The sequence below is a fragment of the Limulus polyphemus genome, unplaced genomic scaffold, assembly GCF_000517525.1.
Source record: "Limulus polyphemus unplaced genomic scaffold, Limulus_polyphemus-2.1.2 Scaffold142, whole genome shotgun sequence".
In the NCBI taxonomy this organism is placed as follows: Eukaryota; Metazoa; Arthropoda; class Merostomata; order Xiphosura; family Limulidae; genus Limulus; species Limulus polyphemus.
Window position 1 is genome coordinate 536,682 of NW_013665752.1, and position 13,220 is coordinate 549,901.

Consider the following 13,220-nt stretch of genomic DNA (forward strand, 5'->3'; position numbering starts at 1 on the left):
ATAACATCTGTTCCTGTTAATTAATTCCTCATCATATAACTGACAGGAAACGACCAATGGCGATTAAGATAGACAATTTCTAATTGTCCTTGCTTAGTTTTCGCATATCTCTAGTGTTAACTATAGATAAAAGTTTAGCACTTAGCAACATAATTTAACTTATTTTGGTCTTAAGTCTTACACATAAGACGGTATTATGCTTGTTTTCGGTATAGCCGTAGGACCTTTGACTTTTCACCAAGATTCTTATTTATCTGACCAGAAAGTAACTTTTAGGAGAATAATTATAATAATTATTTTAATTTCATAAAATAACTTGTAAATGAAACTGAATTTTTTCACGCTTCGTTTGTAGTTATTAAGTGTGCACGTTTTGTTCAAGAAAATCATAGAGTTGACACTTGTGAATAATTAATAAAGAAATGTTAATTATTGCAACAAAATACAAGCAAACAGAATACCATCAAAGAACTCATGCGACTATCTTACAACATGTTAATCATCGTGACCATGAGACAATAAAATTGAAAATATTTACTTCCGATAAAACTTGTTTAGTTATGATCAACTACAGAACAGTTGGACTGTTTAAATTTTATACAATAACGTACGTATCAGGCTCAGTAAAAACTACTTAAGGCAAGATGAAAAAATTAATTATGACCTATTACAATAAAGTTACGTTGATCTTATAACTTTCAACTTGATGTCACTTTTTCTTACTATTAAACTCGTAAAACGTCGCCTAAATCAAATACCAATATACTACAACTGTAATGAATTATCTCATGAAAACGTGTTTGTTCAAGCATAGACCAGATGCTAATTTCAATGCTACTGTTATTTTAAAAGTGCCTACTCATGTTTATCGAAATAAAAATATCATCTTAAGGGTTACTGATTCGCATGTTACGTGTGTGTTAGTTTCAATACAACTGTCATCAATTGAGTGTGACATGAGACTAGCAGTAGGAAATCAGCACATTGTCAGTGGAAGCTTATTAGATATAACGTTTCATTTCCATTACAATTTTCACTGATTTAAAAAAAAACTGACGTCGTTAGGGCAATTGACTCGCAATCTGAGGGTTGCGGGTTCAAATCCCCGTCACCGAACGTGCTAGACCTTTCAGCCGTGGGAGCGTTATAAAGTCACGGTCAATCCCACTATTCGTTAATAAAGGAGTAGCCTAAGAGTTGGTGGTGGGTGTTCTTGACTAGTTACCTTCCCTCCAGTATACCACTGCAAAATTAGGAACGGCTAGTGCAGGTAGCCCTCATGTTGCTTTGCGCGAAATTCAAAATAAAACAAACAAAAAACGGAAATGAAGAGGTAAGTAATTATTTTTCTGTTTCCCGGAACAAGGGTATCTAATAAGTTCGAACTAAATCAAACATTTAGTTCTTGTTTTCAGAATTCAGTACTCTTCCTATAGTCCTAGTTTGAACTGGTAAACCCCTTATTCATCTTTGGTAAACATAACCTAGGAATTTTACATGTTATAAATTGTATAATCTAGAATATTTACGTCTTCTTACTGATCTGTGGAGTTAGTGACGTGACGACAAAGTGAGAAGATAAAGCTGTCACAAACTATGTTTGTCTAGGTGTGACTGACTGTCTATCAAAGGTCACGTTGTACCCTTGTTCTTACATTGTTTGATTTTGGGTTTCAGTTTAGTAATGGGTTAAACAGACCTGAAGTGGTCTTCTTGTAACCAACTATATCTCTGAATGTGTGCATTACCAAAGTCTTTCAGCTTCAATTTTTCATCTCCATCGTTTCTCTCTCTTTGTTTATTTTACATGTCTTTCCAATTTGGGTTTAGAAAGCTAAATATAAATTAATTGTGAAAGTATCTGTGCGTCTTCTCTTATGTCGCTACTTGTTTTGATGGTATTTCACTAGTGTGTGATGACTTTTTAGTAAACTAGGAATATCACAGCTTCTCAAGAAAATATTGGAGAATGGTAAGCAATTAACTTGTAGCATTAATACTATACGTAGGCTATTTTCGAGCTCTATAAAACATAAAATATTATGAGAATTATTTCTAAAGAAAGTAGCGTTAAAATTTATATAATGGAATAATAATTATTATCATTATTGTGTTGCATGCAAAAACACCAGTGTTCTTGTGTTGAATGACTGAGATTAATTTAAATAATATATCTCGTGGTACTTTAATTGAATATTGAACAAAAGTTTACTGATTTCTCCAGCTAACTGTAGAAGGTCCTTACGGCTCACCTACCAGACAAATCTTCAGATCTCAACACGCAGTTCTCATTGCTACTGGAATAGGAGTGACACCGTTTGCAAGTATTTTGCAAAGCATTATGATGAGGTATCGACACGCAAGAATGAAATGCCCGAAGTGTAACCATCAGTGGGTGAATCAAGTGCCACACTCTATCCACAATCTTCGTAAGGTATTATAAATATAACTATAAATGAAATTACCTAGATAAACATGTGATAAGAAATGTATTTAAATTTTATTCGGTGTCGTTTTCATTCTCAAGATTGAATATTTTGCATTTTCATATAAACATCCACCAGTCCAACTACGGTGCTACACTTTATACCTGTGTGGCGTTCATCTTCGAAAAGGATCTGAAATTATATATTTTATAACTTCTTTTCATGCATATTGTGCTACTATCTTAAGAGTAAAAAACAAAACAACACGTTTTTTTTTGGCATAATGAGAACTATAATCTTTATTATAGGTTACAGCCAGCTAGTCTTGATAACATAGTAGCTCTGAATTTGATAACTGTGTCACCGAAACTAGTCTGCTGTAACATTTTACCTTTCATTGTGGCAAAGAACATCATTTGTTTGCATTTTTTACTCTAAATTAGATATACTAAATTATATTTTGAATTGAATCACGTAGAATTCAGACAGGAACTTTGTACCCAATAGAATACTAATATATATGAAAATAATTTCACCTAAGCCATCGGTTGAATGTTAGATTACTGTAAAATCCTGATATCATTAGGAATTCTAAAAGTCTTATTCATAATTTATTTCCGATATATCTTTTATCTCAGGTTGATTTTATTTGGATAAACCGAGACCAGCGGTCATTCGAATGGTTTGTTAACCTTTTAAGTGAGCTCGAGATCCAACAAGCAGAAGATGGTGACATTATGGAACGCTTTCTTGACATCCATATGTTTATTACATCAGCTCTTCGTAAGAACGACATAAAAGCCCTTGGCCTTCAAATGGCTCTTGACTTACTTCATGAAAAATCGAAAAGATGTTTAATTACCGGCTTGAAAACAAGAACACAACCAGGCCGACCAGACTGGAATAAGGTACGTTTCGGCTTAAATTTATAACTGTACGGATATGTAAGTTATCATTGTTAGTATGTTTGTTTTATTAATTTGTAATAAGAAATCTTTAGAAAAAAAATATTTTGATTTCAATTTCACCATCTGCTTACACTGACTCGGTGAAGGGTCGTTCTTGGTATGTTTCTTATTTTTTTAAAAAAACATTAAAGTAATAACGATAATGTATCAGTTAAAACAGGTTGTCATGTAACATGGCTAATGGTTTTACTTAATGATGAACCAAAGAACAAAACAAAAATTATAAAGCATAGTGGATGTTTTTATTTCACCATTCTCCTAGTCAGTGCATCACGGATCTTGAACCAGAAATGTATAAAGATACATTTCCAGTTCTATGTAATCGGTTCACGTTAGACCTCGTTACTTAGGCTGAAACTATGACAGTGGATTTAATTGGAAAAAAGCAGGTTCTGTTAAGTAACAGATTTCTGCCCTTAGCTTGTGCAGATAAGAAACTAGTGGAGGTAAAGAAAATAAAGGGGACAAATATAGGTGGGAATGAAAATAATTTGCAGGTTATGATTATAGGTGATCATTTAGAACGACACCAGGAGAGAATAGTCTATGGGGTAGAAAGGGATAAACTAATTAGATTACGCTATACGGGTACATGGGTGGAGGATATAATTAACAGAGCAAGTGATATTGTAAAGGGTGCTAACAATAATACAATCTTTGTAGTGCACATAGAAACTAATGATGTAGGAAAGTGTAGGTCAGAGGAGCTAATTGATAAATAAAAGGGATATGTAAATGCATTTAAAGAAAAGGACCGTAATAATTTAATTCTGTGAGGGATACTGCCAATACTTAACTGTGAGAATGAAATTAGAAGTAGGTTACTAGGGCTTAATATAAGTCTTAGGTTAATATATAAGGACAAGCATGTTAGCTTATTTGATTTATGAGATCAGTTTAAATAGAGTAGAGGCTGGTATGTTTGCAAGGGCTATTAATTCAACTGTAAGGGCAGCCTAAAACTAAGACTATACAGTGGTAAGGACCAGATTAATGAAGAAAAAATAATACAGGAATAAAGTTCAAAAGCAGTTATCATTTTAAATCTACACCATACATATAGTGAGTCTAGACAGTCCAACTACATCTGTGTGTTAACCTTTTTTGAAATTGAAATTGAAAGCAAGATGCAATCATTTCTTAGCAAGGTGATCAAATGATGTAATGACACTGGGATGGTTATATATCCTGCCAAATTCATATCTAAGTTCTTCACGCACAGTAACAGATATGCTTATGAGGACAAGCCATCACCATCCTCTGTAGACATTATTATCTCTCTCAATGAAACAATGAAGTACCTGGGAATAACCTTTAACAGACAACTCAACTTCAACATCCACATCAACACAATGTTAACCAGGGTTTTCAAAGGCATTAATTCATTGAATATTGCAACAGTAAATAGATGTAAGAGCAACACTTGCTTATACTATACCAGAGTCTTATCTATACATATTGGATTATGCATTGCCAATGATCAACACGAGTGTTTACACAGCTAAGTAAGATGGAAAAGATAAAATACACTTGTTGAAAACCGGTCACGAGATATATTCAGGCCTCTCCCCATCAAAACCCTATTACATCTTAGAGGCTTCAGTGTCATCATAGAACATCAACAACACTTATATGAAGCATACTTCATAAGGGACGTGCAGTGTAAAGACCATGCATTCAATTATCGAGCAACTACTCTTTTCAATTGTGACATTCTAGGTATATAGTGAGCCTAAAGACACTAGCCAAGCAAGGAAATGGTTTCTCGGGAGACAGTCACGAGTGTACAAGAACTATTCAGTCACTACTGAGGTCATTTGTCACAACCAGATCTCAGATTTTTCTCATACGGAATAAGTATCTAATTTCACTAGGATCTGTGAAGAACAACCTAGACAGATAATGTAGAGATTAAGCAGAGGATGAAGAAGGAAAAACAAATATCGCACAACCTGTTTAAAGTCTATTTGCCATCACAAGGTATATTTTTTTTCCACAAGGAATAAACAACCAGAATATGCAACATGAAGCACAGAAGCTGGCATTCAGATTGTATCTCAATCTGTCTGCTTCAATGATCACCATTCTTGACATTTCTCTTCCCCACCAAGTCTCAGATTTTTTCAAATGGAGCTCCAGGTCCAGAAGGTGTAAGAATATTCATATTTAAGAACCATATATCCCTCCCCTTAAAAAAAAGAGAAATATTCTGTTGCCTAGGGTAACTAAGTATTTTCATCTGAATACTCTCTGAAGTTGTACGACACTTATATTTCTCATGATGGTTATCTTCATATAAAAAATCTCAAATATTTGAACGTTAAAGTAAGTCAATGATAGTTTATGGGTTTGGGTAAGGATTAGATAAACGCATCAGCCCATATTTTAGGGGTATTATCTGTTGCCCAGCTATGTTGATACTTGAACAGCTTGGATCCGTAAACATTCTCCGGATTGTTTCTGTGGCTTTGTTCAGATCATGCTATGTCTTGACTAGTTCCCATTCGATCTTCCCATGTGACTGTGGTTCCATCTGTAATATATCACCAACGTTTGGAATCTTCAGATTTCTGAAGAAATGCCTAGGCATTTGTCTCTTGAGCAGCCCTAACATCGATTTGTCTCAGTCAAGGTTAAGAGTGCAAAACAAAGTTTATGATAGTAGTCATAAACAATGATAATAAAATATCTCCTGAGGTTCAATTCAAATGCCGAATTATTACATCGCTTCTGAATAGGTCGGAAATTTAAATTTTTCAAATTGTTTCAGCAGTTGTTCTCACACCAGCGCAAGCTGTTGATTATACATCTATTCTAACTGCTTTAATTGAATGACTAATACACTTTGAATTTGCAATTGTTGTTAATTATATATTGTTTAAAGATGCGCTGCTTTTATGGGTTGAATCATTGTAGTTTTAATTGCTTAAAAAACCTCCACTGTAATGCAGATTGCTAAATTAATTTTAATCATCCAGTGGGAGTCTCATCTCTTAATATCAACCGTACCTTTGCTCTTGGAGATAATATAGTTTAAATAACACAAGCTACATAGATGTCTTCAGCACTTTTGCTTCACTCAACATTCTTTTAGTCGTTTCAGCTAGAAAGATGAAAAATTATCCTTTATAATAAAAAATAACTCGGGTTACTATTTAAAACTACCTCGAGTAGTGACAGCCACTGCTTGTCGATGATCCTCCTGTTTTTATCTAGCTGTTGGACAGAAAGGATTGTTTGTTTGTTTTGAATTTCGCGCAAAGCTACACGAGGGCTATCTGCGCTAGCCGTTCCTAATTTAGCAGTGTAAGACTAGAGGGAAGGCAGCTAGTCATCACCACCCACCACCAACTTCTGGGCTACTCTTTTACCAACGAATAGTGGGATTGACCGTCACGTTATAACGCCCCCACGGCTGAAAGGGCGAGCATGTTTGGTATGACGGGGATTGCGAGTCAAGGACCCTAACCACCTGGTCATGCCAGGCCTAGGTTAAGTGAGTATTGTAGGCGACAGCAAAATATTCTGAAAACTGAAATCCTTATTTATTGAATATTATAGTTAGTTTTATTATATTCAAACGCTGCACATACATTAAAGAATCTATTAACTATGGAAATGAGATTCTGTATTTCCTAGATATATAAACTGATTTCAACAAGTAATATTATAAGAAAACATACTGTTATCTGGCCAGACAAAGGTAATAGTGATACCACTGTAAAAGACCAGCTCATTGGTCACCAATAAACTATTGTTAGTTTTCGCCGTCATTTTCATAATTTATAGCCAGAATTCATGACTATTGAAATCAGTTAAATAAAGTTTCAAATGAAATCCGTTAATGAACATTAATTAAGTTCAAACTGACTAAATGTAAAAGAATGAAATATTCTGGTCAACAGTAACAAAATAAAACTTTAAGGCACACGAAAATATATCTTCCATGTTGTTTTTTTAACAAAGGCAAGAATAACAAATATAAATCAGAATTGTAACTACAGCAATTTTTCTCTGAAAAATATCAAAGGCAAAGGTATTAATAACAAGTCTAAATGACAGATGTGTTGAAAAGTGTGTACTGACAAAGGCACTAATAAAAGTGTCAATGATGAGTATACTATGAACAATTCCTATTGACAATAGCATTTTACTCTCTAATTATATGTATGTAAATCATTACTTTACAGTTATTCTCCTTTCAAATACCTACTAACCGGTAATTTTAATATCATAACTAATGATAATTTTCAACCTATTGACAATATTATTTTACCGCTCTTTCTCACTCTAGAACAAAGCACTTTCGTTAAACCCAAATCACATTATTTGGACTTAGAATAAGCAACTTTCAGGTTCAAGTTAGTGTTCAAGTTCAAAGTTTACAATGAAACAGAATCTTCTTAATTTTTGAAACTATGAATTTTTCATTTCCGAATACAAGCATTCAAAAAACATATGCTACAATTTTTACTACTAAAATCTTTTCAGGTGGAATAGAATTTGTTCAACGCCAGAAAATTTTATGAACAGAATTCATAAATTCATTTTTCACAATCAAGTTTCTCCTACCGTATTTGAAATACCAGATATATTTACTTTTGCGGTAAATTTAATGATGTTCTTTTGACACTTATGCGATTAGTAATCTCAAAAAATATCACGATCTTTCTTAAAAAACATCATAATTTTTTTCAATACTATTAAACCTACACTTTAATTTCTTACCAATTTTTTACGAAAATAATGAACAGTTTTAGTAAAACAACTACCTTTAGTTTCACCTCTTACTGTTTATGGAAGCTACATAACAGTTCCTTATGTAATATAGCATTGCATCATTAATTTAACTACATTACTTTCTGTTTGTTATGAGTCGAGCGTGGTCTGGAGATTAACATGCCAAACTGAATAGCTTTTATCCTGCCACTGACATCAAACATTTATGTTATAGATTTCAGCTTCTTCTTAAAGTTTTTATGTTTAGTTATCACTAAGCATGGGATGGGCCGTGAAAAAAATGGTCACCGCCTATTACAAAATGCTCATCATTGTCTAAAAGCTCTCTTATAACAACTTAAGAAACTTTTAGAAACACCTAACTTGGGTTTTTGAGGTTCTTAACAGTTATTAAGATCTTCAATTTACACACACACACACACACACCAGAAAAAACACACCAAAAACATCAATAAAGCTGAGACCAGCAAGTAGTGTTACAACCAAATGTTCCGCTAATTATTCTAATTCTAAGAACTAGCTCACCAATCCTTGAAGATGTTGCGATGACTTATACATCAAAATTTTGTATTTTAACTTAGGGAGTGCAGAAGTAGTTTTGCATTTCACTAACTTCAACATGATGTCCATCAAGACTACTCATCATGCCAGGCTAAAACTGCTGCCTTCATAGTGACTACCATTCATTAATATTGATTGTTGGAAAAGAGAGGGGAACAACTAATCAAAAATTAAGAAAAAGGATTATGTAAGGATGGCAATGCCAAAAAGTACAGAAACAAGGTAGGGATGAATACACAAAACCATAGAAAAATCCCCACATAAATAGCTGTTGAATCAATGTTATAAGCTTATGATGAATAGTCATTGTAAGACTTTATAGAATTATTCGGTTTAAATGCTGTTATTTAAACCTGTATTCATGCAAATGAAAGGAATTCAACAATTAGTTGGATTATTCTTGGAAGGATATAAATACCTATGTAGTGATTTTGTATTGTTTTTTGTATGTATTCATTCCTACATTTTTTTTCTGTACTTTTTGGCATTGCCATCCCTACATTGTCCTAATTTTTCCAATTTTTTATTACTTGTTATTTTAAAATAAACCATTTGTGTAAGGGTAAATGTGGCCTTAATGTATTGGTTAGGTATAGCTTGTAGTACGTTAGTAATAAGGGCTCTACTTGGGCGCCCAAAGGATGCTGCCACAAAGGGGGAGAGAGGATGCCAGGTGAGAAGAACTGAAAGGATGCCGACTGAGTGCTACGTAAATACTACGTAATATAACCTGACTATTAGATAACTGTCACATAATATGCAACTGACAATTACATAACCATTGTGTATTATGTGCCTGAGTATTACATAACTATTACATAATATACACCTGACTATTGCATAACCATTGTGTTGTGCCTAGGTTTACATAACTGTTACTTATTATACATCTGAGTGTTATAAAAATTATTGTGTGATATAACGACACCAGAGGGCGCATTGCTAGGCCGCCATGAAAGGTGACTATGACGGATGATGACGTCATAGTTACATTACATACTAAACAAAACTTCAAGTAATAAATGCATCATAGCTTATAATTTTATTGGATTAGCTTTCATACAAATTATGCTCATTCCAACTTAGTACGTAAGATTTTACATAGTTTATAAATGATAATAAGCAATCAGTCAAAAGTTCAGTTAATCATCTCATGCTATAATTTCCATAGACTCAGAAAATATAATTAATGGATAAGATACGATATTACGGTAGCAACTGAAATCAGTGTTGTTATATATCAGACAATTTGTCCTGATAAGGATGCTTATTTTCATGTTTAGCTTTATAAGTCAGTGGAGTTTAAAGGTTCTATGTAAATAACAATTGCTGTTGTTACCTCTTTGTTTAGCCGAGCTTGTTTCTTACTAACTGCCTATAATCTATAGATTTACCTTGCTTCTTTCAGCCTATTCCTGACATGAGTAACGTGTTTGATATTCAAGACCACTTACCAACTCAATAAGCCTTGGTTTTAGAAAACATAAAGGGCAGGACATCAAGTGTAGAAAAGCTTTTGACCCCCTAGTCTCACTGATAAAGATATTCGTAACAAGTGTCACTGACGATCTTACTAATAGCAAGTTTCATTGACAAGAGTACTAATTACAAGTGTAATTGATACAAGTACTACTCCTAAATGTTATTGACAAAGCTAGTGACAACAAGCGTCACTTGCAGATTTATTCATAACAAGTGTCACTGATAAGGATACATCTAATAAGTATCATTGATAGATGTACAAGTATATTCTCAAGGTTCAGTGCAACAGGTACTTTTAAAAAAATATATGACGATAACGTAAATTGTAGAAACAATAACTTGTATCATCGCTGGTTTGGAAGAAATTAGAAATATGTTCCCGCTTAGATCCTGTGATAAATCTCTTGGTATTGCATGTTACACATCTTGACAATGTCTACATCAGAGAAACATATGCTGGATCAATACCAATTAATCAAATTGAATAGTTTTACAAAACATTATTGTTTGTAATTTTTCGAATAATTCTTTTATTAATAATAATTACATCGGTATTAAACAATCAGTAATGAAAGCTAACGTCAATGTTCTACACACAGGTGTTTCAAGAGTTAGCTGATCAAAGGAAAGGCAAAGTTTCCGTGTTTTACTGTGGACCACCTTACTTGGGCAAGATATTACATGCAAAATGTAATGAATATGGTTTTTGTTTCAAGAAAGAAACGTTTTAAATAAATTTCAATACAACAATACAAAACATCTTATTGATAAATATAAAGAAGTTATTTTGTATGCAATGTTTTTTTTTTCATGTGTTTCTTCTGTTTAAAGTTTGGGAGTATGAAACTTTGGAAAATGTTTTTATTCATAAAATTTTCACCTTAAATAGTTCTAAACAATATTTTCGTATAGCAGCTTTATACCATTACATATAGCATGCTCTGTTACTTGCTGTTTCCTGTTAAAATTTACTCAAAGGTTTCAATAAATTAACTGACATAAACAATTTGAGTTGTTTTGGTATATTATAATGGATAAAGAAAGATAACAGTTATGTGTCTCTATGTAATTAACTTAATATTATTTACTTACTAGTGAAAACTTTGATCGCATAAAATATTCTCAAATTTATATAAATGTTTGCTTACTGTGTAAGTGTTTTAGTCATGTATAACCTATCTATCACAATGTATGTTACTTAATTAATGATAAAAACAGATAAGTATGCTTTCCAAGGTGTTGAACGACTGATTAAAGGAGTTCAATCTCATAATTTTTCCAATCTTATAGTAATATCGCTGATTGAGAAATGAACATGAGCATCTGATTTATTTTTTTGCACTCCACAAAAATATATAAACGTAAAACATGTTACATATTTTGTTTTATTTTTACAAAATCAATATAATATTTTACCTATACCCATAATCCAACGAAATAATAATAGTAATGCATTATTCTATTAGAAAATAAAATTATACAGACAAAGATCATCTTCAAAACATTTAATTTAAATAGCAACGATAAAAATAGCATTGAAACAACTTTTACACATTGTAAGGTTTGTTTGCTTATTTTTAAGCGTAAAGTTACACAATTGACTATCTGTGCTGTGTCAACAATGAGTATTGAAGCCCCCCAGTGGCACAGCGGTATGTCTGCGAAGTTACAACACTAGAAACCGGGTTTCTATACCCGTAGCGGGCAGAGCACAGATAGCCCAATGAATAACTTTGTGCATAAATTCAAACAAACAAACAAAACAAATGAGTATTGAAACTTGGTTTTCATCACTGTAACTAGTAAGAGCTGCCTCTGAGCCACTGGGGAGCACACATTGTAAGGAAGAGGATCTAATAATATAAAAACTTAGTCTAAACTAGGCTTTTTATAACCCATGAAACTATAGCAAACTAAATAAGAGTAACATGGCTATATAAATTTTGTTTTGAAACCCAATCAGTATATCTTCGTTTTAGGTTTATGTTAATGTTTACTTAACAGTTATTCTATTACTCTTTTTAAATATTTTCCTGTGACATTTGTATTTTTGTTTCACTATCTCATTTATTACAAGCTACAAGTTTCATTTTTTTAATATTGTTTAATATAAAAATTAGGACTTTTTTTTCAGAATACCATAACAAACTAAAAGAACAGAATGAATTGCTTTTCAATTAGTGTTTAGAAATTCCAATAATCATTGTGAATGTTCATTCTAGTTTGCAAAAGAAATAATCCCAACAACCAATTTTGAAATATAAAATTATAATGCAAATTTATGAAGATTCTTAATGGTATAAAAAAATCCGTAAATTATACAAAGAGTATAATATCTACTCCTTACATATTTGTTTGTTTGTAGTTAAAGACAAAGCTACATAATGGGCTATCTGTGCTTTGCCAACCACGTGTATCAAAACCTGGGTTTTAGTAGTATAAGTCCGCAGACATACCACTGTGCCACTGGGGAAAATATTGATGGATAACAGCTCCTAAATATTTACTTTATCAAATAAAGATTCATTTATTTTAATTTTAGGAATTCTAAATATAGTTTATTTTGTCTGGATGTCAAAGGGAAAAGTGTGTCTTTTTTAACATTTAAAAAAATCATTTCAGAATTATAATTTAAACCACAATTTAGTTTACTTTCTATATCCTCAGTGTTCCTAGAATAACTTGTAGTTTGTCGTATTATATGTATAATTAGATACATCTGAAAATTTAACATTCGGAAAATCATGAATAAAAATAATGAACATATGGGGCCCAAAATTACTCATTGCGAAATAACTCATTTAAGGAATTCTTAGTTTGATTTAATATTTGACATACATATCCTGAAATAGGTTGATATAAATATGGAGAATTATATTTATAAATATGGAAAAAAAAATTGAAATTTAAATAATTTCGAAGATCTTGCATGAAGCATTAACTTAAAGATGACTAAATGAATATGAAACAGTGTATGCAGCGTTATAACTTAACTGTGAATGAATATCATGTGTGCATATAGCTTTAACAGTCTATAATTCTT

At 32.3% G+C, this 13,220-nt stretch overlaps 1 protein-coding gene across 5 annotated transcripts in view; it reads left to right on the forward strand.

The window, feature by feature from the left end:
* Window positions 1–13,220, forward strand: part of LOC111083490 (NADPH oxidase 5-like) — a 37,392-nt gene that overhangs the window by 1,338 nt on the left and 22,834 nt on the right. For 4 of the 5 annotated variants that reach the window (XR_002609061.1, XR_002609062.1, XM_022380061.1 and 1 more), the window contains exons 2-3: window positions 2,225–2,434; window positions 3,065–3,334. Coding sequence is in view for 3 of the 5 variants with exons in the window: in XM_022380061.1 (XP_022235769.1) it covers window positions 2,225–2,434; window positions 3,065–3,334 (480 nt within the window). In the remaining 2 variants the exon portion in view is untranslated. Of the gene's footprint in view, window positions 1–2,224; window positions 2,435–3,064; window positions 3,335–10,776; window positions 10,976–13,220 lie in introns of those variants that run through there. The other variant, XM_022380049.1, reaches the window with a different exon arrangement.